The 24558-nt window shown below is 44.7% G+C and overlaps 1 protein-coding gene across 2 annotated transcripts in view; it reads right to left on the bottom strand.

Moving 5' to 3' along the window:
* Window positions 1–460: 460 nt before the first annotated feature.
* Window positions 461–24558, bottom strand: part of ZNF592 (zinc finger protein 592) — a 37449-nt gene continuing 13351 nt past the window's right edge. Inside the window, exons 3-9 of one of the 2 annotated variants that reach the window (XM_066558918.1) lie at window positions 18206–18384; window positions 12443–12619; window positions 11499–11658; window positions 8612–8890; window positions 7458–7570; window positions 3335–3503; window positions 461–2143 (exon numbers count right to left, since the gene is read on the bottom strand). In XM_066558918.1, coding sequence (XP_066415015.1) covers window positions 1634–2143; window positions 3335–3503; window positions 7458–7570; window positions 8612–8890; window positions 11499–11658; window positions 12443–12619; window positions 18206–18384 — 1587 coding nt within the window. In that variant the 3' untranslated portion in view covers window positions 461–1633. The remainder of the gene's footprint in view (window positions 2144–3334; window positions 3504–7457; window positions 7571–8611; window positions 8891–11498; window positions 11659–12442; window positions 12620–18205; window positions 18385–24558) is intronic. The other variant, XM_066558920.1, reaches the window with a different exon arrangement.

Here is a 24558-nt window from a genome sequence, read left to right as displayed (position 1 = left end):
CCAGCACCCATCCAGCCAAACGCCGCATCCAGCGACGCCCCGCTCCATCAAAAGCTGCCCAACCCATGCCCAGGTCCATCCGTGCCTCTTCCAGTCACTCCCATCCAGGGAACACACATGGAACCACACACACACTGAACCAAACCCACACCAAACCAAACACACAGAACCAAACACACATTGAACCAAACACTCATCAAACCAAACACACACCGAACCAAACAATCAAATCAAACCCACAGCGAACCAAACCCCCATTCAACCGACATCCCTTACACTCCACACCCCATTCGGCCAACATCTCATCCAACCCACACCCCCTATGACAGCCCTCCCCAGCACCCCCCATCCTACAGACACCCCACATCCAGCCTTTACTCATCCAACCAACATATATCATTCAGCACCCAGACAGCTCTGTATCCAAGCATCACGAGACCACATGGTGAGGAGCCCAAGCAAGGAGATAAATAGTTCTTAAATTATTTAAACATTGTCAGAGTAAACAATAACAAGCGGAGTTCTGGCTCAACAGAATGAAAAAAAAATATGGTAATTGTATTACACAAAGCATGGGTGTGACAAGGAATGAGGGAGGAAAGAGAGAGTCAATGTGACTACATGGAAAGAAACATCTCCTAAAGGATGGGAGTGCTGAGCCACAGCAGCAGAGGAGCTATGGAGATACTGATGGCTTCAGGATGGTGGCTCCCGCTGTTCCAACACCTCTGTGAGCTGAGCTCTGCTCCTCTCCCCTCAAAATGAGCTGTCAGGGAGCCCTGGCACTGACACATTGGGAGCTCTGGAATAGTTTCACTCCAGCTGACCCCACTGATGGGGGATTTATCCCCTTCTGGTGATGATGCCAGTCTGAGCTCCCCACTGGGATGAGCCACTGGGCCTGACAATGCCCAGCCCAGGATGGCTTCCACAGACACACGGCCAGCACGGCCCTCCTCAACACCCTACTCACCAAGGAGGACTGGGGCCACAAAATCCTCTTTCAAGGATGATTCAGGTCCAAGACATTTCATTAAACTGCGTTTTGGAAAAGAATGTTGTTATTTGGGCATAACTAAAGAATAACCAGCACAACTTCCAGCTCGAGCCCATCCCGTGTAACGCGGATCCCAGATCGGCCAGCACGGTCCTGACAAGCGCGTTTGGCTGAGCCAGCATTATGAGTTAAAATGAGTAACACAAAGGCAGGATGGGGAGAGAAAAAAGAAGCCATAAATAGAAGGAGAAAGAAAGGGAGATTGGGAAGGCAAGGCTGGGGCTCTGGGCAGAGGTTGAGGCGGTGCACACTCAAAGGAGGAGAGCTCATCTGAAGGAAACTGCAGCTGCAAAGTGCTCCTGGATCCTCAGGAGCTGGCCAAACCCCACTGAGGGTTCTGGCCCTGCTTTCCCTTTTCACCTCTCTGGGCTGGCAGAGAGTTAGTGCTTAGGATGCAATGGCAGGGTTGGTTTTGTTTTTTTCTGTTTTAAATTTCCCTTACAAATAGGAGTTGCAATGTCCATCTCAAGAAATCAACAGAATATTTCAAAGATTTGCCCCATCCCCACCCTGTATTTTGAGTAGAAACCCCCCAACAAAAAACCCCCAATCAACCAAAAGGGCTTTTTTTTGCTTTTAAGTCTTAAGAGACTTTGAATGATTGTTCTGTGAGGTGCTGTTGGGGCCTTCTGCTCCACATGTCTGACTGTGCTCACAAAGAGCTGAGTCCCTTTTGCACTCTTTGTATTTGTTCTCCTCTTCCACCGTAGTGTTCAACTCGCCATTGTAGTCCTCGTGTCCATTCTTACCCATCTCTATTTGTAACTTCTGCCTTTCATCCCTCTCCTCCTCCTCCTCCTCCTCATCCTCCTCCTCCTCATCTTTGACTTTATGAACGATGAAGAGGTGTCTGTTCAGAGAGATGTGGGAGGTGTAGCAGAGGCCGCAGAACAAGCACTGGAAGGTGGAGCTGTCGCTCTTGTGCCGAGGGATGTGTTCCTGGAACTCAGTCCGGACGTCCGTGGCAAAGCCGCACTTTGCGCATTTCCAAGGCGCTTTCAGTTTTTTGGCTGGCGGCGCGTCCGAACCCGCAGCGCTCTCTGCCTCACCCAGCTCATCCTGTGCCATCCTCTTTGGAGATTTTGCCTTAAAAAAAAAAAAAGATTAAAAAGTTACTTTATCATTTGAACCCATGGAAGAGTAAGTGCTAAAATCCACACGCGAGTCTGGAGATGCCTGAGGGTGAAGTCATGCCTAGGGCAGTCACTCCTGGGGCATTCCCTTCCCTGCCCACACCCAAACACCTCACCAGTGCACAGGATTTCAACTGCTGCCCCATGATGTGAGATGGGAATGCTGGGAGAGGCTGGCTGGGAACAAACATGATGGGGAAATAGTTTAGAATCAAGGAATCGTGAAATGGGTTGGGTTGGAAGGGACTTTAAAACTCATCCAGTGCCACCCCCTCATGGGCAGGGACACCTTCCACTATCCCAGGGTGCTCCAAGCCCTGTCCAGCCTGGCCTTGGGCACTGCCAGGGATGGGGCAGCCATGACCTCTCTGGGTAAAATTTTGGTTTGGTGTGGGAAGGAGGAGCCCACAGAAGAGGGACAGCTGAGGGACACAGGGGTGGTCAACAGCCCAGAAAATGCTTCTCAGATTAAACTCTGAACATTCTCCCTTCCACTCAGATTTTGTCTTTGTGGCATCTCTCAGTAACTCATCCTCTCTATCTTAAAATCTTGTAGCTTCTTCTCCTTTGAGGATGACTTGCTTAAATATGTCCCTGCAGTGATATGCAAAATGTGTATTTTTAAAATAAATGGAGCAAAGAAGCCCAAGCAGCCAACCCTCCGCTCCAATCCAAAACAAAAATCAGTAGAACAGTTACAGCTGCTATACAAAATTACACATCCCTACTTAAGAAAAATGCAGTTCTCATAGGTAATGGATCTAGCAAGTACTTTAAAACAGAAAATAAATCTTTTATAAGTAGCAGAAAAAATAAGGGAGAAAGAAGAAAAATGTGCCATGCTCGTGAATAGGGTACCAGGGGAAAACAAGGGTAAAAACAAACTTAAATTACAAAATAGACTGAATAAATGCCAGAGAAAATCTTGAGAAATGCAAGATGAAATGCATGTTGTCCTGGAGCTGGTGCAGCTCAGCTGCACTGACACTGCTGAGCCTGACCCTAGCAGAGGGAACCAGGCTGGATGGAATTGAGAGAGGGAAGGAGATCTGCCCCATGGGTGGGAGGGTTTGACTGGCACGAGGCCACAGCTCGATGTAACACCCCAAATGAACAGCTACTAGCCAAGGACATTTAATTGTACATTTAATTTTCCATGAAAATAGGGATCAGTTACTTCTGCTCTGTCTCTCTCTGGAGCTTTCACTTTGGCCATCTGGGATAAGTCTGGGTTTTTGATGCCGTGCATGAGGCTGATGTGGTTCTCCAGCATGAATGGCTGAGGAAATGTCTGATTTTCATCTGTGCAGTACCTTGGAAATAAAAAAAAAGGAAGACAATTTATTAGAGGATATGCTCTTTGTATTGTGCCAAACCAAGAAGTGTAATTGGAGACAGACTCTGGTGAATAATGTACCATCAGATTACCAAAACACACAGCAAACCATCATTTTAATAATAAAATATTACCCTGAGAGAAATCTGGAACAGTTTGGAGTTTGCCACAGTGCTCATGAATCAGAGTAGGACATGTCTTCTTTCAGTGCTAAATAAATATAAGGACTAGTGGGGTTCAGGCACCCCGTGACAGGTGCAAACGAGGAAAAATGATCAGGATGGAAAACACATGGGAGAATGACAAAAATGGACTCTGAGATGAGAGAACTACACAGAGGGAGCTGGTGACTCGTGTGACACAACCCAGCCCTGCACCCAGGGAGAAGCAGCATTACATCCACCAGACTGTACCACAACACAGTTAAAATTCTTACCAAGCTGCTGAAATTCCAACTTTTATACCAACAATCTAGGCAGAAACACTCCTGAACATGTCACTTAAATGTAACCCATGTTCAAACCTGGCAGAGCTGCTCCAGAGCTGGCTGACCTCTCAAAAAGGAGATGGTGATGGGGATGTGCTGTCTGCACCTTGGCTCCCAGGTCACTGAGATCTCCTGGAATAAGTGCCAGGCCTTGCAGACATAAACCACCCCCCTGAAGTGCACAGAGGGCCCTGTTAGCAATTGGGAAAGCCAAAATTGAGTATCTGTGCTGTTCTTGCCAGCACAACACAGTGAAAGTCCATCACACACAGACCTGAGCAAGGACAAGTGATACCAGAGTCCCCTGGAGTGCCCTAACTGCATCTGAGACAGAGGAGTGAGGGCAACAGAGAGGAGCTGAAGTGTCTCTGGGTAACAAAGACATCTCCTAAGAGAACAGAAGAAGATTCCTACTGATCTTCCAGTATAACTAGAGGGAAATTAAATGATGTGAAAATGCAGACATGCTCATTGAATACTTCTGGGTTTTAACAGGAATTGCTCAGAGGCTAAATCAATATTTAATGATGATGGAATTTTTCTTCTTCGTGGAGGAAAGCTGAGAGGTTATTAAGTGGTATTTATCAAAAATAAACATGTTGAAAATCAAGTGTTTCAGACACTTTGTACTCAAGACTTGGAAAAGAAGAGTAAGATAACGATAACCAAGTGAATTATGAAAGCAAATATACAATACATCACAGTATTTTGCAATTTGCCCTAATTTAGAATTCTTCTCATGTGAGCAGGGAAAGATGCTTGCCTAACCTGAATGACTCCAGTGACAAGCATGGCAGGAGGGTGTTCAAGTAATTCCTTCATCACTGGTTGCTCCCTACAAATTTATCCAAAGCCAGAAACCTAAGCAGGGCAGGGGGAGAAAGGGGAAATCACAGTTGGAAATGTTAGAAGCCAGAGGAAGGTCACCTACAAGCAAGCATGCTGGAGTCACAAAAATTGTTAATAATCAGATCCATGAGAGATTTTATTCATGTTTCACATGGAAAACCAGGAGAAGAGGGTGACATGAAGTTAAGGCATCAAAACCCCTGAAGAGAGTAACAGGTGAGAGTGATACAAAATGCCAAACAGGAAGAAGGAAAAGAGACACCAGAACCAGAAGAAAGGAGGAGCAGTGGACATGTGATGCCTTGCACAGTGCTGAAAAGAGTCAAGGAGGAATGCAGAGACTGGAGGATAAGAGTGTTAGAGCAGTGCTCTAGAAGCTAAGAAGGATCAAATGGGAGACAGGACAAGAGACCTCAGATCCAAACAAAGAGCAGCTCTTGGAGATGCTGGGAGAGTATTTGAAGGAAGAGGTTTCATCTGCAGAGTGCTGTGATTTCAGTGAGTCTGCCCTACAATGACTGAAGAGAGCACAACCACTGTCCAATTAAGACTTAATCCACAGATTTTGAGAAGGAGCAACCACAAGCTGCAGACTTAAATGCAACCACAATTCCCTTGGATTGCTAGCTGTGTTTTCTCTGCTGGCATGATGCCCCTTGGGTGAACCAGTGGATCCACAGCTGTGTGTTCTTCTGAAAAGTAACAAGGTAATGCACAGCAGGCTAGTATATCCTAGGCTGAATTTCCACACAAATCCTTCTTCTAGTAACATCTTATGCTCATTTTGATCCTGAAACATTCCACTTTAAAAACAACTGATCCAGAGAGAACAGATTTACACAGATCAGGTGAGTGTAACACCCAAGACCATCACCCAAACACAATAGGAGCCAACATTTCATCTCCTCCAGAAGTTCCAAGTCAGAGCAGTTACAAGAAATGGAATGTTTAGAAGTCCTGGATGAAACAATGTCTCAGGAATGTATTCCCAGTGGTAATGCCTGTGCTGTATCCATTTACTAAAAGCTGCTGTGGCTCACTAGATAGTTCAAAGAAACACAGTACTTGAGGAATGTACTTGTGCTCTTCAGATATTGGTATGAGGTTTTAGCAACTTGAGTGCAGTGAAGTGACAACACACATCCAAAATGCTTGTATTAAACCAAAATTTTAGATAAATTAGAAAAATCCCCCAGCCTGCATCACTGCAAACTTCTTTTCCAACCAAAATGTGCTTTCGTCCTATTTCAAAAGGATGTCTTAGAATGAGACAGGAAGGAATTTTGCATGGTCACTCAGCAAACAACTTTATCTTAGGCAGTTATAAAGGTAGATTCATAAGCACTGGGCTTTGTCCTGAACTGACATTGTATCCACAGTTAAAATACATTCACCAGCAATGATCTTCATTCACCACTGATTTCCATAACTTGTCTGAAGTCTCCAGATCAATTTTCCAACTTTGAGGTGTGACTTCCCAAGCAATTCCAGCAAGATTAATTCTCTATTGCCCTGCAGCCTGTGCAGTCAGCTCTGCCATTCCACAGCAGTGACAAGATCTGGTTCATTATTAGGATTTTACTTACCTTCTCCACCCAAAGAGAAGGCACAAGAGTGCTGCATGACCACACCAACCACAAAGCAGTGAAAGACTGACCTAATATTTTATTGGCTGTTTCACAACTATGCAAAACATTAATCTCATTTACCACCTTGTCCTGGGTTGACTATATGATGCTTTTATCCCCAATTTTGTTCTGTTTATGCTGAATAATAAGTTTTGCACCTTTAAGCCTTGTTGCAGAGAGTGAAGGGGGGAGAGAAGAAGCAGCAGTTTGTTTTCAGACACTGCACTCACTCCTCCACATTCCTGCTCCTGACTGTGTTGTCTGTGGATGGACAGACAGCAGGACAGAGCTCTCCTTTGCTTCTAGTTAGTTTTAGCTTGCTGAGGCAAACAAGTTCCCTGAACTGTGGTTTTTTCACTTTTCTTTGGAGCTGTTTAAACCTGCTCTGGATTGAACACCCAGAAGAGCACAGGCAGCTCACATCTCTGGCCCACTGGGCTGGGCCAGGCCTGGCCCGTGACATTTCCAGCACTGAGGGACTGATTAGAGCCTGAGTGAGCTGAACTGCAACCTGGGGAAGGGACTTGCTGAGTTTGTCATCTCTTTGGGAGCAGCAAAGGGTGTTATTGTTTAATATTGTTTAGGTTTTATTGTTTAATAAACAGGGTTTTTTCCACTTTTCTCCAAGTAGGTATTTTCTCCCGGACCGGTTGGGGGGAGGGACCAATTCAATCTGCTTTCCTAGAGGAGCCCCTTTGGGGGTTCTCTCCAAAATTTGCTCTGAACCAGGACACACCTGCAGATATCAAACCACAACTTCCCTTAAGTTTCCAAAAGACATTCACTGTGCAGTCCAAAGCAAGGGGGTTTTTTTAGCCACTAAGTCTCTTGTGTTTAACACATTCTTCTCCTCACTTTGCTTCAGCAACTCACAGTCTGGAGCAGACAGGAGCAGCAGACATGAGCTATTACAACTCCCAGACTCAGAGGATTAGGGTGCTGCTGCCAAGTGGCACTGGGCACGTACCAGCAGGTGTAGACCTTCTTTGCTGTGTCGTGGTTGTTGCGGATGTGTCTGCGCAGGCTGTTGGAGGCGTTGAAGGAGCGCTCGCACTGCCGACAGGGGTATCTCTTCATGGACTGCAGGCAAAGAGAAACACCTTGCAGCAGCAGGGACATGGAAGGCACTGACTGCATTCTAATTCCCCTCCTCTTCACCTGGACATTACCTCTCAGATGCAAAAAAATCCCTTATGTAATATGTAATTCTGCTGATGGAGATCACTAAGGCTTTGAGATCCCACTTAGATTCAGCCCAACAGTTGGGTAATACCAGCACTGATCTTATAAAAGCAGGACTACTTAAAGCATGTACTTGATTTTATTCATGTTTTTATTAGGAATTATAGATATGCTTTTCCTGTGGGTTCATTTGGAACCACTCCACTCCATGCAGAATTCCCTCAGTGGAAGGTCCCTTCAGCCTCAGAAAGCAGCAGGACCCCAGTTAAGTACAAGTCCACTTACCCTTCTAGCTCCTCGTAATTCAGCACAAGAAAAGGGCAAAATGCTAAAAAGCATTACATGGGCCTTTCTGTTATCCATGTATGATATCCAAATCCCCCTAAGAAAGTCTGTCCTTTAACCAGCCTCCTCCAAAATTTTCCTACAGCTCTTTATATAACATGCATGTACATTCCAGTTAAAATCTTCTTAGACTTGTTTTATGAATACATCTATGTATTAAACTGAAATATTTGTCCAATTCCCTACTTCTGTGACATTCAAATGGGAAAATCCAGCACTCAGCCTGCCCTCATCTTCTTCACTTGGAGTGAGGACATCATCAAGTGGGACAACTCAGCCCTCCCCAAATCAAGCTAGAAGGACTCAAACACCATGACCCAGATTCCCATTCATGGCTGGGTGACTCAGGATATCAAAGAAGAAATCCTGATGCCAAAGTACTGAGAAATCTGGCTGCACACAGCATCTTGGCCCATGTTCTGCCAGTGACAAGGATTAGCTTGACAAAAGGAGGTCAAGGCTTGAGCTGGATGAAGCACACAAAAAATTGAAATTTGCAGTTCTTGTAACGAGAGCCCTGCAAAGGGGCCTGGAATGCAGGAGACTGGTGCTCTTCCCCATCTCCCTAGCTCAAGTATTTCATCCCAGTCTTACCCTTCCATGATTTCTCTTCATGTGGGACACGTAGGTTTCCCGATCAGGGATCCACTGTGAACATTCCTTGCAAGTCCAACCAGTTCTTCTCAGTCTGGACTTGGATTCTGGGTTATGCCCTTCCACCCTCATGTCTTTCCTCGTCAGAGAAGAGGGGGAAGTCCCATTGGCTACCAAAAGCTCCTTTGGTGAGGTATGAACCTGGTTCCTTGAAGCCTTCTCAGATTTCTGCCGAAAGTTTGAGAGCTCCTCAGGATTGCGGGGAACTCCATGAACACCCTGTGTAACAGTAATTGTGGAAATGCAGGTAACATTCACATGTAATTCATATTTCACATCTTTATTTATAAATAAATACCATTTACTATTTAAATACATTATTTAAATCCCCACTGGCCAAACTATGTGTTGTTGTCTTGCTCCTGTATGTTTTCCCATTTCTCCTAGAAGCTGCAGCACAGTGCTTTCCCTGACAAGAGATCTTCCCAAGAAACATGAAACTTCTATTTCTGTTTCCTGCATGACAACAGCCACTCCTTGGTGCTGCCTGTTTAGCATTTTGGATGAGCCCTGGGAAATCTTGTTAAACAGGGAAGATGTAATGGAAGAGAAATTTCAATTGTCATTATTTTTCAAGAGCCTAAGCTCTAAAAACACAGAGCTTTGGTAAGCTCTGAATGAAATGTTTGCTGGTATCCTGGGAGCTCCAAAGCTGCTTCATTTTTGCTCAAGGGATGGGAAGAGAAAATGTTAAGTTTCTCCAAGTCTATTTCCTTCAATTCAACTCCATCTATTGATATTTACATTTTTCATGGTTCAAAACTTTGCTCCTGACATATAAGACCAAGTATAAAGCCAGGAACCAGCCTTATAAGGAATATGGCTCTAGGCTCTTTGGTTATTCAACAGGCCAAAATCCAAAAGTCCCCCAAAAAGTTATTTTAACAAAGAAAATTGAACATAAGGAAAATAATCTAAAAATGAAGAGCTGTGGGAAAGCAAAAGCAAGTAAAAGAGCAACATACCAAAGAAACCTCAAGAAACTCTCCCAGGAACAACAACAGTTCATCCACACAAAAGGCTAATTTAGAGGTTTAATTGTGCACAGTAATTAATAACGGGTAAAGTCTCAACACATGAAAGCCCCAGGCATTTGGAAGTCTTTCTGTGGGTTAGACACCAAACAAAAAACAAACAAGGTCTCAGCTGAGGAGTCTGTGTACTTTGCACCTGGCCCAGCAGATGACCACAGAAGCCACAGCACTGCCAGCTCCTCAGGAGCACAGACACATCACCTTCCTCCCCATCTGGAAGTCTCTGGAGTGTTTCAGTGCCCATTGCTTCACTGTTACACCAGTGGGGTAAAACAAATGAGGAGCATGGAAAAATGAAGGGATTTCTCTGCAGAATCAACACCAGGAAGCAGAGTAACTCCTGCTCTGCAACGTTCTAAACCTGAGGAAGATGAGGAGGCACATGGATTCTTTATTTTGCACGTAGGCACACACTAGACAGCACCTCCTAAAACCTCTACCACATGAAGGTGATCTCAGAGGAGATGGGGGAGAGCAATTACTCCCCTGCCACAGCCAAAAAGCCTTCTGTCACCTCAGAGGTTAAGAGACAAAGTTTTGTGGTGAAGATCTTGGGATGCACAGAGTGCTGCAGGCAGGTACCTGGGCTGGGATCTGACAATGAACCACAAGGTACCTCAGCCCCAGTTTTTTAGCACTGGGGATGAACCCCTCTTTGAAGGTCCTAGCCTTAATCTCAATTCTATTTTCCTAGCTATAATCCACCAAGATTAGCAATCATCGGCTTCACAGGAGGGCTTCAAATTTTAATTCATTACTGCATGCAAAGCACTTGCAGATTTGCAAGTTAAAGACATGGGGGAGAGAGCAAGGAAGGAGTCTTGAATGGGTTTTGCTTTCAGGAATGAGCTAAAAAATCTTCTGGCTTTCTCAGTGTTAGTATAAACAAAATAAAGTCACTGGTTAAAAAAAAAAGGTCCTTTTTTTTTCCCTCATCAAAGGGCAAGATCTTTCTTCAATATGCCACTGAGAAATCTTCTGAGATGATTTTTGTGGGGTGTTGTTGGGCACTGAACATAAAAACATCCTGAGTAAGATAACAGAAAAATGCAACCCTTTTACATTTATGGGATAATCAGAGCTGTAAGGCTGGTACCTCCAGGGCAATCACTTCTGGCTCTCCCAGTCCCCTCTTGCAGTCTGGTGTGGTTCAGAGCAGCAGGGAATCAGGCTGTTAAATGCCACATAACCTCCCTCAGAGGCTGCTGCAAAGGGGCCAAAGCTCTCCAGAGGAGCACCCAAAATGGCAGATTCAGCTTTCACTATATAAATTCAGTAACATTGTGGGCAGAGAATAATTGTTCCTGTCTCCCAGCCAACGAAAAAGCTGTCCTATAATTACTTTCTTTAAGAGGCTGGGGACTCCCCATCCCTGGAAGTGTTCAAGGACACATTGGACAGCACCCAGAGCAAGCTGGGATAGTGGAAGGTGTCCCTGCAGGGGGTAGAAGGAGATGGCCTTTAAGGTCCCTTCCAACCCAAACCAGTCTGTGATTCTGTGCTTCCATGAAAATAGAAGAGTTAAAAATCAAAGAGCTTTACCTGTATAAACAAGTTTTTGTCATACAGCTAAAATGCATCTAGATGAGAGGAACTGTCAGCATCAAGACCAAGTAACACAAACCACTCCACTGACAATTCCAGATCCTGTAAATCATTGTAGTCTATATTTTCCACCAAGATATTCCTCAAGAATCTTCCACTTCTTGAACCACTTGCCTCACATGGTGATGTAAATTCTCTGTGAACTCAAAAAATAAGATTTTGCACCAGTAAGGGAGAGAGTTACCTACCTTGACATGCTGCATTAGCTGCTGCTTCTGCATATACACCAGCTGACACTGTGGGCACTTAAACACTCCCACTAACAACTTGCTGGGGTTCTGCTGGAAGTGCTCTTGGAGCAGCTTCTTCTTGTTAAAGACCATCTCACAAGAGCATTTGTAGATCACCCTTAAACAATTAAAGAAAGTAAATTCAGTCTTTCAGTCTCTCAGCCTCAAGAAAACAATGTAAAAAGTTATCCCAGCAACTCCAGAAAGGGATGGACTTCTGAGGAGGGCTGTGCTCTCCATGTATTGTCAACACACACCCACGTGGGCAACTGAACCAGTAACTCAACTGGGAAGAACATCAAAATGCCTCAGGCACATACCACAGCTTGCTAAAAATAAGTTTACTTCTATGCATATGCATAACCCTGTGTGTATGAGCACAGACAGATGGGAGCAAACACAAAGCAAAGCAGCCAGAGCTACACACTGCTTTCAATCCCACCTTTCCATAGTTCCTCACTTAAAGCACAGATTTTTGGCACTAGCTCAAGCCTTGGAGGGAACAGCTACAGGGTGGAAAAATCAGGAGGCTTCTCTCTAGTGATTTTTGGGGGCAACACTGTCTGGGATAACTCTCCTGTTCCCTTCAAGTGCCAGAAGCCCTGGAGCCATCTACCAAGAGGTGCCACTGAGGGTCCTGCTGGACAAAGAGGTGACAATTAAATTCATTTTATGGATGTTTAGCTCTTGCCTGGCCAAAGCCCTTTCCTCCTGCCCAGGAGACTGTGTTTGTACCAAGGCATGCTCTGGTTTGGAACAGACCCCTGCTGGCAGACAAAGCAGCAGATCATCTTATACAAGGACAGAAACCAAAAATAGAAAAAAAAAAAAAAAACTGTGAGGGAAAGGGGGAATCCTGGATCCATCCAGCAAAGGAGAAGAGATAAAGCCAAAACACTTACTGAGTAGTCTTGTGAGGCTCAGCTGGGTGCTGGCTGGCCACGTGAGCCATGGTGGTGTCAGCAGACTTGAAGGCCTTCGGGCAAAAAGAACACTTGTGGAAGACTTCGCAGTGTTTCTCGTGGATGTGCACTTTGAGCATGGCCATGGTCATGAAGACAACTCCACAGTGGATGCACCTGGGGGAGGCATGACAAAGAGTTACAGCCACAGCAGCACTTCCATCACACCCACAGAATGGCACACATGGAGGGACCAGGCTGTGGTGGGTCCTTGATTCAATCAGTTCAATCTCTTCTGTATTCATGTGGAAGAGTCAAGGAGGAATACAATACAGGAATCTGGGCAGAACTCACAGCTAAATGGTACCAACAAGAGCTATAAGAGAAACCTTCAGAGACTAAAACAACCCAAAAAAGAATGAAGATGTGGTTCAACAGAATACCAGCCCTGTACCTGTGAAATCCAATTCCAGCACAGTGCACAAGTGAAAGACTAAAGTACCTGATGAGATCTCCCTGAGCCAAAAAGCAGCACAAATACCAGTTAGACCCCAGTACAAAATAAAGAGAAAGAATATCCAGTCAGGAATCTTCAGCAATTGATACTCCACTGAGCTCCAGAAAATCACAACAGCTAAGATACTGAGAACAGCACTAGAAACACCCAAGGAACTGATAAAGCTCATTAAAATCATTAAGATAGAGGTGCTGCCTAGGAAGTGCTTGTCTGGAAGGGCTGTTTGGGTGCTCAGGGAAGAGAAAGGGAGAAGCAGAAAGGGATTCTTCTCAGCAGCTGAAAACAAGGCCAAGAGGAGGGCAGGGCCACCCTGCTGCTCCCAGCTTGCCTCTCCTCCAAACACACACCTGTGCCAGGTCCTGCCTAACATTCCCACAAGATGGCAACAATCAGCAGCCTCACTTCATTTAACTTGGACACTCCCCACATCTGCCTGCTGTGCTCTGAGATGCCACACTCCACCTGTCCTCACCTGCCTCCAGCACACCAGCCACAGGGTTTGCCATCCATAGGTGCACCTCTGCTGAGCTGGGACCAGAACAGCCTCTCCCAAGGATATTCCACCAAAATGACACCAGTGGAACTCTGCTTAAGCCAGCACTGCATGTCCAGATGTTAGAGCAGGGGAGCCTGGTAAAGCAAGGGCCAACCTTGCACAGGTGGGATGTGAGAGGTGCACAAGGGATAACCTCCTCACCTTATTGAACAGGTTTTCCCTTCCTTTCCCTCCTTCCCCTGAGGGCTGTGTCTGCCCACAGCACTGCTGGGGAGTGTGCTCAGTGCTGCTGGCACAGAAGGACCCCAGCTATCGTGCCCTGGAACAGCTCCAAGCCCCTATCATAAACAAACAAGCTGCTGGAATATCCTTCCCTCCAAACCAGCCTCCCAGCAGCGTTTAGGAAACAAGCCCAGGCTTTGAAGTTGCACTTCAAAAGATCATTAGGCAGAAGCCAGCCTGAAGGAGCCAAACCCTCTCCCCCTAAGAAAACACAGAATTGCTGTTTTCTTAAATTTCAAGAGGGAAGCAGTGACAGAAGCTGGTGTGACCTTTGGGGAAGCATGAAAACATTCTGCTGGGGTAGTTCTGCCTTCAAAGCCTGATCCTCAACATATGAGAGGGGGAGAGAGACTTTCTAATACAGTAACACCAGGAACCAGGTTATTATGGAAGAATGAATTCCCAAATGTAAATGGAAGAACAAATGTAAATGGAAGAACAAATACCAATCCTGGCAGTAAGGAATGGCGGGTACATCCAGGAATATCCAAGGGGCTTCCTCCACAAATACTCCCTGAATTAAAAAGAGATGGTTCTGCCTGATGCTTGATTTTGGGAAGTACTTCACTAAGAATGAGGAATGAAACAATCACTAACTCAGGGTCAAACGATCACAGGTTAATTTAATTTACACTAAATGGAAGTCTAAACAACAGCCACGTTGTAATTAAGAATCCCAGTGCCAGAAGGGCAAGGTCTCATAAACTAATTAGCTGAACAAAGTGGATGGAGGATGTCAAGGGGCTTGCCATGTAATTCCTGCAAATTGCAAATCCTGCTATCATCCCCAGTGCTGCTGGATCCCTCAGGGCAAGGAGGGTTGGCTGGAAGTCTTGGAAAGCATCCAGTGAGAGGAGATAACAGCTACAAGATGCTGTCTTAACCCTCAGAACGCTTCCTATGCCATCACCTTCCAGCCCCTCAATTCTCCAAATGGCACCAAGCAGAAAAATGAGTCCCAAATTGGTGGGGTCAGATGGAAGGGGCTTGGAAAAAATGGGGAAGGTGATACTTGGAGCCAAGAAGAAAGGAGCATTAAGGAAAATCTTGTTAAGTTTCATTTTTAACTGTAGAAGACCATTCTCATTTTCAGTGCAATCACTAGCCATGACTCAACTCCAAATAAAACAACCATACCCCAAATTTAATTGAAAGCATAGGGTTATAAGCAGAAAAGGAGACAGAATAGGGACTTATCACAAAACCAAACCTGTGCTCCAGAAATTCAAGAAAAATAGGGACATAAAGAGAAGCAGCTAAAGTCAAGCTGATCCCAGAAGGGATTTAAAGAATTCCTCAGCTTTTCAGCTCTGCAAGTAAGAAATGTGAAAGAAAAGAATGAAGTCACTCTGTGACTACAGGGCAGATGCCACAGATTATCTAGATATGGTTCTGCAACCAGAATTTATCTCTTCTGTTTTCAACAATGTCAGTGGCATCAGCCCTGCAGCAGAGACAGGCAGGATAATAAGGATGGCACAGCCAGACATTGACCTGTCTAGTGGACTCAGCTTTCACAGATAAGCTTCAGTAGATGTGAATTAGAGGAGAAGTTAAAGAAATTCAGCTTTTAGAGAAGCTGGGTAAAGCTAAAAAATCCTTGAGTATAATTTGTGAGCTTTGCCTTTGTTTAGAGCTTCATTAATGTCCCTGGAACAGAGAGTAGGTATCTGCTAAAGACATCTGTAGACAGATGGAAGCTCTCCTTGCTGGATTCCCAGGTGCCACTCAAGTCCCAAGAACTGCACCAAACCCAAGTTAATTTTCTGACATCTCCTCCATACCCCTTTTTCTATCTCAGGGAAAACATTTTTTGCTCCAGCTTTCCTCCTCCCCAGATTAACTCATTTTCAAACAGCCTCAGTGTCACAGCCATTTAATATGTGATGGAATTAATTCTTTGTTGTGGGCTGGGTCTCCTCAAATCAGATCCCACATTAAAAAACCTTATCTGTATATAATTAAACTCAGAATTAGTTTCTTATGTGCCTCTTGTCTTCACAGTTGAAAGAAAAAGCCCATGAAAACCTCAGTGTGATTCAGACCAAACCACACAGCACAGCTTCCTGAAGTTGCAGACATCTTAAAAGAACATCTCTAAGAGCAGAAAATGCCCTGTTTGTTTGAATTCTCAGAGTATTCAATGGCAACCAAGAGAAAAAAACAGAACTTTAAGGAAACTCAAAAGATCACCCAGTCTCATCTCCCAAGCAAACCACCATGTGTTAAGCTGCAGCTCAGGTGATCTAAACATGCCAAGGAGGGAAGGCTCATAGGGAAAAGTAAAATCTTATTAGAGCAAGCAGTTTAGTTGGAGAAAAGATATTGTACCACATCCAGAACCTTGGGAGCCTTCTCCACCTGTGTCAGCTCATGAGAAATGTTTGGAGATTTGCAGGGGCATACAAGGAAATAATCTATGCCCTTCTCATAAAGGCACACATCCTCAGCCCATTACAACTGACATAAATATAAATTCAAGCCTTAAGGAGATTTACAGGATTAAGATCTGCAATCTTTTTGCTGTAAGTATCAATCCTGAGACATCCAGCTGCAACATGAATTCAATACAAGAGCTTTTCAGCTCAAAGACACCACAAAATAATGTCTGCTCTCAGAAACCTCCCTTAAATCCAGTTAGTAATTATTTCCCATTTCAAATGTGTCCTGTCATGCAGAAAACCATGCCAGGCTCCAGCTACATCCACTTTCAGTTCTGCTGTAAGACACAGTTCACAGTCACAGAATGTTTTGGGTTGAAAGGGACTTTTAAACTCATCCCATCCATTCCCTGCCATGGGCAGGGACACCTTCCATTACACCAGGTGGCTCCAAGCCCTGTTCAACCTGGCCTTGAACACTTCCAGGGATGGATGTCCTAGTTTCAGATGGAACAGAGTTCATTTCTTTTCAGTAGCTGCTACAGAGCTGTGTTTTGGACTCCGAATGAGAATAACATTGATAACACACTGATGTTTTGCTTTTGCTAAGTTATGTTTATCCTAAATCAAGGACCTTTTTTTTTGTGTGTGTGTGTGTCTTCTGCTCTGCCAGTGAAAAAACACACAAAACAAATCAGGAGAGAGCACAGCCAGGACAGACACAGCCACAAGCTCACAAGCACACCCAGACTGCAGAGGTGTAAATCCAGCTTCACAGGGAGCCTGAGCTCCCTGGGATGGATGCCCTAGTTTCAGATGGAACACTTAATGTCTTCTCAGTAGCTGCTACAGTGCTGTGGTTTGGATTCAGAATGTGAATAACATTGATAACACACTGATGTTTTGCTTTTTGCTAAGTTAGGTTTATCCTACGACAAAGACCAGGGTTTTTTTTCTCCTGCTGTGCCAGTGAGAAGACACAAAACAGAATCACAGAATGATGAGGTTGGAAGAGACCTCTAAGATCATTAAGTCCAACCTGTGCCCTAACACCTGCCCTAGACTATAGCCCCAAGTGCCATGGCCAGTCTTTTTTTAAACACATCCAGAGATGGTGATTCCACCACCTCCCTGGGAAGAGCATTCCAGCACTTTATTATTCTTTCTGTGAAAAATTTCTTCCTGATATCCAACCTATCCCTTCCCTGGCGTAGCTTAAGACTGTGTCCTCTGCTTCTGTCAGAGACCAACCCCAGCTGTGCACAACCTCCCTTCAGGAAGGTGTAAAACAAACTGGGAGGGAGCACAGCCAGGACAGGTCTTGGGGCTTCTGCTGCTCACAGTGACCCTGAGATGTGTCACAAAGTCTCTTTTCCCAGCCCAGCAGTGGAAGAAGAGATCAGAACTCTTCTATTCTCATTCTCAGGGTTGTTTATTGTTTCTTATCTATAAAATTCTTTCTCTGGCCTGCCAAGGTCCATTCATCAGGTCAGACAGAGGCACACTGGCCACCCTCAGGGCAGTGTTACCTTTTTATACTAAAAACTGCGTGTACATTTGTGGTGGTTTGACAGGAAATGTGTTTTTTGGGATGCTGTGTTTTGGGCCAATGGATATTCAGGCTTTAATATTGGCATTTACCATAACTTCCCAATACCTATCACCTATGTTAGACAGTGAGCTTCTACTCTAAACCAATCCAAAAGTGCCACCATCACAGCAGAAATGGAGGCCAAGAAGAAGAAGGAGAAAGGCTGGACATGCCCAGATTCCTTCATCTTGCCTCCTGAACCCCCATTCTAAAAACCCCCAAAAATCTATTTTTCACCCAGTGACAAACTATTATTCTACTTAGACTTCCATGGCTTGCAGATCCTCATATACAAGGTTGATCATTTTTTCCATGGATCACAATCAAAATCACAGCTGCCTTGGGCTCTGTGCCAGGGTCTCTGAGCCCCCCTGGCAGGGGTTCAGGCAATCCAGGACGGCCAGAGGGATATCCTGAATTCTGACAGACAAGGACAGCCACAAGCTGACTGCAGAGGTGTAAATGGCAGCCTCCCAGGGAGCCTGGGTGCACCCACCTGAAGCCAACCTTGCGGGAGTAGTGCAGGCAGTTCTCCTTGACGTGGGTCTGGAAGTAGGCGGAGCGGCACACGGCGCCGCACTCGGGGCAGCAGTACGGGGACTTGTGAGCGTGGATCCTCTGGTGGGCACAGTAACTGCACTGGTTGGGCAGCATCATCTGGCACACTTGGCACGTCTGATGGAAGAAAGGTTACATTTGGTAGTTATTTTCTACTTGGGTTTTTTTTTTTTTTTTTTCTCCCCAAATTCACCCTAGAAAACTGCCAGGTTTGAAGGAAGAACAGGCATACTGCTCTAGCAGCAGCATTGACTCCACAGAGCTCTTTAACTTGTCTCCTCTCATCTTTTCCCAACTTCTTCCACAGTTCATTCCATATTTAAACCACATCTTTATTGTTTATTTCCTTTTTTCCCCATAAAAAGGAAAGCAAACTCTTTCACCTCTTAGCTCTCCTGAGCAGCATCAACTGCACAAAGCTCTTTAACCAGTCTCCTCTCATCTTTTCCCAACATCTTCCACCATTCCATATTTAAACCACATCTTTATTGTTTATTTCCTTTTTTCCCCATAAAAAGGAAAGCAAACTCTTTCACCTCTTAGCTCTCATGAGCAGCATCAACTGCACAAAATTCTTTAACCAATCTCCTATCATCTTTTCCCAACATCTTTATTGTTTATTTCCTTTTTTCCCCATAAAAAAGGAAAGCAAACTCTTTCACCTCTTAGCTCTCATGATATTCTGAATGCTCAGCACTTTCATTTCCTGACTTGAGAAGGAGAGCACTTTTCTCAACAAGAGTTCACCCCACCCCACAACATCACAAAAAAGGAGGAAAATGACAGCCTGACTCCAAACACCTGCTGCTGAAGGCAGTGCAGTCCTGATGTGCAGCTTCCCCATCAAAACAACTGCTGTGTCCCTTGCAAAATTTCTTTGTATCAGATGAAATTTCAACTTTCCAATACCACAAACTATGGTTCCCTTACAGAAATTTCCTGATGACCAGAAATAATACAAAGCCTCTTTCTCTCCCTGTTTCATCCTTAATGAAATCCATTTTTACACACATGCTTACTATCAAAACCTCTTTGCAGAAGCATAATTTATTTGCCATGTAAAGTTTTTATGTGGATGTATCATCCCATTTTCAACAGCTGTCAAACCTCTGCTCCCTTTCACAGGTGTCTCAAGTCTCTGTACTCCTGCAAAGCCCAGGAGCAGCTACTCCTCCTCTGTAGGAGCACATTACTGAATGCCTGAGCAGGAGTAGAGCTGGAGCAGATCCCAGCCCACTCTGAGCCCTCCAGGAGCAAAAACTGTCTTCCAACATTTATCATCCCATGCAAAATCACTCCTCTAACTTAAGAATGAACACCACGCAGCTAATTATGGATTATCAAATCAAGTCATTTAACTAAATAATTTCCATGGACTTCACTGCTGGCAGTCAGGGTAGAAACATGAGACAGAAGCCCCTAAATCTGACAAAAAAAATAGAATAAAATCAATGGCCAACTCCCTTTTCTGTATCATTGCTATTTCATGCAGCACCTCTGTGATGCTCCACTACATAACACCCATCAGGGAAATGTCAAAACCCCTGCAGGTAAGAGAAAGCATCACTTACAATAAAATGCAAAGCTGTGACAAACCTGAAAGGTTCACAGGGTGGAAGGGAATAAAAAATCAGGCACTCAAAAGTAAAAACTGCAGAAATTGGCAAATACCTGAAAAGCTTCAGATGTGATCTGAGATATGTCACAACTCAAGTTCAGAGGAGAAACTGTTTCTCCAGGAAGGAGAGAAATTAGTGGAATAAACCACATGGTAGGACTCCCATGTACACACCCATGGGCAATTAAAGGAAGCTCAAGGGCATTTCAAATGCTGCAGAAATCCCCTAACTTCAGCAAAGAAAAGCAGTGCAAATGGGCCATGGGAATGGGAAAATGAGAAATAGAAAATCCCCCAGGATCTCTCTGCAAGGAGCTGAGTGGGACCTTTAATTCTCCAATGCACTCTCAAATCCCCAAGTAAGAGCTACAAAAGTAAGTAATAAGCAAAAAATTCATAGTAAATAAGAGCAGTAAGTAATAAGTAAGTAATAAGTAAAAGCAGTTTTCTTGTGTTTAAGATATTTTTTTCTAACTGGCTTGAGAATGGAGAATTTATCTCCCTGGCATTATTAAAATGGGACTTCTTGCTGTGATCTCAATTAGTGTGTAAGGCAGAGGCACCACAAGCACAAGCTGAAAGCACCTTTGCCCTAGTAACTCAGTGAGAAACACTCTCTCCAGATTCTGCCTTGTCAAAGCCAATTTAGTTTTGATTTTAAGTCAGTTTGAGGCTCACCTCTTCCTCCCCCACATGTCATACCCACTGCTCCCAAAATCAATCAGCACATGTTGAAAATTTGAATTTTCACCACGCTGTGTGTTCTTGTGCAGGATCTAAAAGATGCCAAAACCACTCAGGATTTGATGAGCTCCATGCCTGGGCACTGCTCCTGGGGATGTCAGAGGAGCAGCCAGCTCCTGTCACCTCCTGCATTATGTGAAAGGCTCCACAGGGACCAAAACCATGCCAACACAGGCCAGAAAAGTTGGGGGACTGTGAGCAAGAGGCACCAAAATTGTGGTTATCTACTTTAGGCCTGGCAGAAAGCCTGCCAGAAAGTGTGGACACATGATACAGGAATAAAAAGCAAGACTCAGTGAGGATAAGGCTAAATTAATTCATTGCTCCTGCAGACACCACAGAAGGAGCTAGAAGGATTCCCACACTGACACCACACACCACAGGGGGGACAAAAACCAGCCCAAGCCTCCAAATTCACATTGTCTTGTGCAAGAGCCAAGGCATTGGGCAGTAAATAGACAAAGAAGAGAGATGAGACACAAGGATAAATGAGTAAGAATAAGGAAAATCTCATCCTCAAGCAGCATTACTGCTGGATTTGGGAAGAGTCAATGCAGCTTCTCCCTTCTGGCCCCATGGAGCAATCCAGGCTCTCCAGAGGAGTCAACAAACACATGAGTAAGGAAGATCTGAGCTGCAGTGGATCATCAGGCTACCTGGATTTCCCAAACTGCTTTGCAACATCCTTCACTACAGGATTTTGAGGAAACTAAGGTACCACCACATAAGAGAAGGAGTTTGCTTGGATAAGTGAGTGGTTAGAAGAAAAAAGCAAGACAGAGCAAGGTCCCCAGGAAGTTCTGCTGGCATTTTGGCTCTTCAAAATAACCTCCAAGTATCTGGGAAAGTTAAACAGCAAAGATTGATGATCATAACCCAGTAACTCAGCATGTTAGAGATAAGGGCTGACTGCAAAAAGAACGTGTAGGGCTGAGGGTAATAAAATGAACCAAGCAAGGAACATACTAGAGCTGAGGAAGGTTCCAGTAAGAGGAAAAAACCCATAATTGGTATCTTCCTGCTCACACTTATGCTCTTCTCACCAGCTGCAGAAGACAGGAGACCAGCCATCCTGCCAGGAGCATTACAGGAGGTTCTGCTCATCCCTTCTGCAGCAGGAGCCAGTGTGCAGCCATGCTGGGCTCCCCACCAAACACTCAGTCTGGGACACAGAGTGGTTCTTCCTTTTGCAACTCTTCTGCTTCGTATGAGAAATTATAACTTGGTTCCAGATGTCACATTTTTATCTCTCTCCTAGTTTTCCATGACTTTTCAAAGAAATCTGGCAGCAATTTGAGACATTCATTAGTCAGTTATTTCTAAAACATGTTACCAGGACAGGATTCAGTTGTGTAATGTCTGTGTTTTTCATACTCCCATAGCCTACGCTTTAATCAAGAGTTATTTATTACAAATTTTCTTTAATTCTGGTTTGCCTGCCACATTTCATTTGGGCTTTTCTTCCACAAGTCACATTCACACACAGACAAATGCTCAGAAGCTCAGCCATTTTGGAATACTTGAGCTGATTCCCATTTTTACTTATTAGCTTCTTCAAAAGGGGAAAAAATTAAATATTCACTGAGATACAGTGCAGATTTAAGAAAATATACTACTCAAAAAAAGTTTGTCTGTTAAACCCAACCCCGTGGCCACAGAGGTGTTTGCAAATTAGGGCATTTATAGTAACACAGAGTTTTGCCCCAGACAGTGCCTGTGGAAAGGGAACTGGCATGAGCAAAGAAACATTCCAGCAGTTTTAGTCTCTGCTGTTGCAGAGTTAAGTGATGGTGATGGAGTCCACATCCACTCAAGAGCTGTCCCCACACTACAAGGGTCCACCTTGACATGATCATCATGGAGCTTCAGTTAAAAACACTTGGGCAGCAACCCTATGGCATGGAACCAGGGCTAGGGAAAAGATTCACAAGCCAAATTATCTCTTAAAAAAATTACTTATCTCTTAAAAAAAAATTACTAAGGACTCAAAGTTAAACAGTCACAGGGGAACAGAAACTGTATTTGCAGACTGTTAATGTTTCAAAAAATGCTTACCCCTAACATAGTCAAACCAAAAATCCCCTACCAGCAGTGCCCTAAAACCCCAGTTCTTCCCAAATCCAGCCTTTTGCAAGCTGTAATTTTTCTGCTTTGGGCAGAACTGCTGAGGCAGCCAAGGGATCACAGAGATTAGCAGGATCCTCTGCTATTAAAAAAAAAAAAAACAAACCAGTGACCAATTATTACTAATTAAAGTTAACCTTTAACTTCTCAGTAGCTGTCCCTTGGTGCCTGGCTGGGATCCATGCAGGGATGGCACTGCAGGGGTGCCATGTGCTGCCCTGGGGGCACAGGGGCCTCACCTTCATCTCTGCCCCCTCTGCTCCCCTGCTCACATCCCGCTGGGATCACTGATTGGGGCCCACACTACAGTCAGGCTCCAGATGCTTGGAGGGCTATTTCTGATTTATTTCAACCATCCAGGTGACAGCACTGCTACACAACATTTGACCAGTCTGAGGAGAAGCAGCAGGCAGAGAAGTGAATCTGCTGTTGCTGTGATAACTGAACTATACTCCTGCCAAAGTTCTCTCTAAATGAACACACATCATTGCATTAAGATGTTCAATTCATGGATGAAAAACACCCCTTCAACAGAAACTCAAGATTATTCATTTGAAGAAGAAAAACCTAGAACCCTAATTGGGAGGTTTTATTCTAATTAACCATATCCAAGCACAACAGCTATTGTTATTTCCTTAGATTATAGCTGCCTATTTTATCAGCCTAAGGAGCCAATGCCACTGAGGGAGCCTGTCTGACCTTCAGCTCACTCCCACCTCACATCAATTCATCCTCAGCCTCACTGTTGCATCCCTCCTCCTCCACCCATTGACCTTTTGTATTTGTATCCTTGAACCTCACTAACTCTTCAACACTCCCAAATCCAGTGTCCTGCACCAAGACCAACTCCTACACACACATCTCAACCACCCCAACACACCAGGATGCTTAACCTGCAGTAAGGCACTCCAATAAAAACTTATCTCTGGAAACTAAGGCCATTAAATAAACACAAAATGCATTTTTTTATACATGGAAAAATCCCTGGTTAAAGCATTGATGTAAATCTAGAAACTCGACAGCTTAGAGAAACAAAGTGGAATTGCAATGGAAAAATCCATCACAGATCTTAGACAATATTGCATCAAATCAGCTTACTTCTGAATTTGCAAAATCTGTAGCTCTTTTCTCTTTATGATCTCAGCTGTAATTTCAAGAATTTCAGTTTTGACATATTTTCTTTCTTTTGATCCATGGTAGCAGGTTTACGTGGCAAGGTTTTGTTTGGGAGGGGCTGCAGGGGTGACCTCTGAGAACACACCAGAAGCTGCCCCCATGTCAGACAGAGCTCTGTGATGGACCTGTCACCACTGGCCAAGACTGAGCCCTTGAGCAGCACCTCTGGGATAACAGATTAGGAAAAGGTAAAAGATGCTGGGCAGCAGCTGGGAAAGAGGAGGGAGAAGAGGTGAGAGTAAGAGCCCAGATGCCAGAGCAGACCATCACAAATCCATGGGGACACAGGCTGTCCTCCTCTGATCCGTGGAGGACCACATGTCCTCCATGTGCCCTGAAGGACACTGCAGCCCATGGAGAGAGCCCTTGCTGGAGCAGCATTTCTGGCAGGATCTCTGTCCCCATGGGAGGCCCATGCTCTTCCAGCCTGCTCCTGAAGGATTGCACCCCATGGAAAGGATTGATCCCAGAGCAGATCCTCAAGAACTGCACTGTGGAAAGGACTCATGACAAAGCTGTTCATGACAGACTGTCTCCCATGGGAAGGACTCCATGATGGAGCAGGGAAGAGTGTGAGGAGGAAGGCTGGGTGGGCACTTAGTTCTAACTAGAAATCTGAACTCCCACTC

This window comes from Molothrus aeneus, chromosome 13, assembly GCF_037042795.1.
Source record: "Molothrus aeneus isolate 106 chromosome 13, BPBGC_Maene_1.0, whole genome shotgun sequence".
NCBI lineage: Eukaryota > Metazoa > Chordata > Aves > Passeriformes > Icteridae > Molothrus > Molothrus aeneus.
Note: the sequence above shows the minus strand (reverse complement) of the source record. Positions and strands in the feature narration are given on the sequence as shown.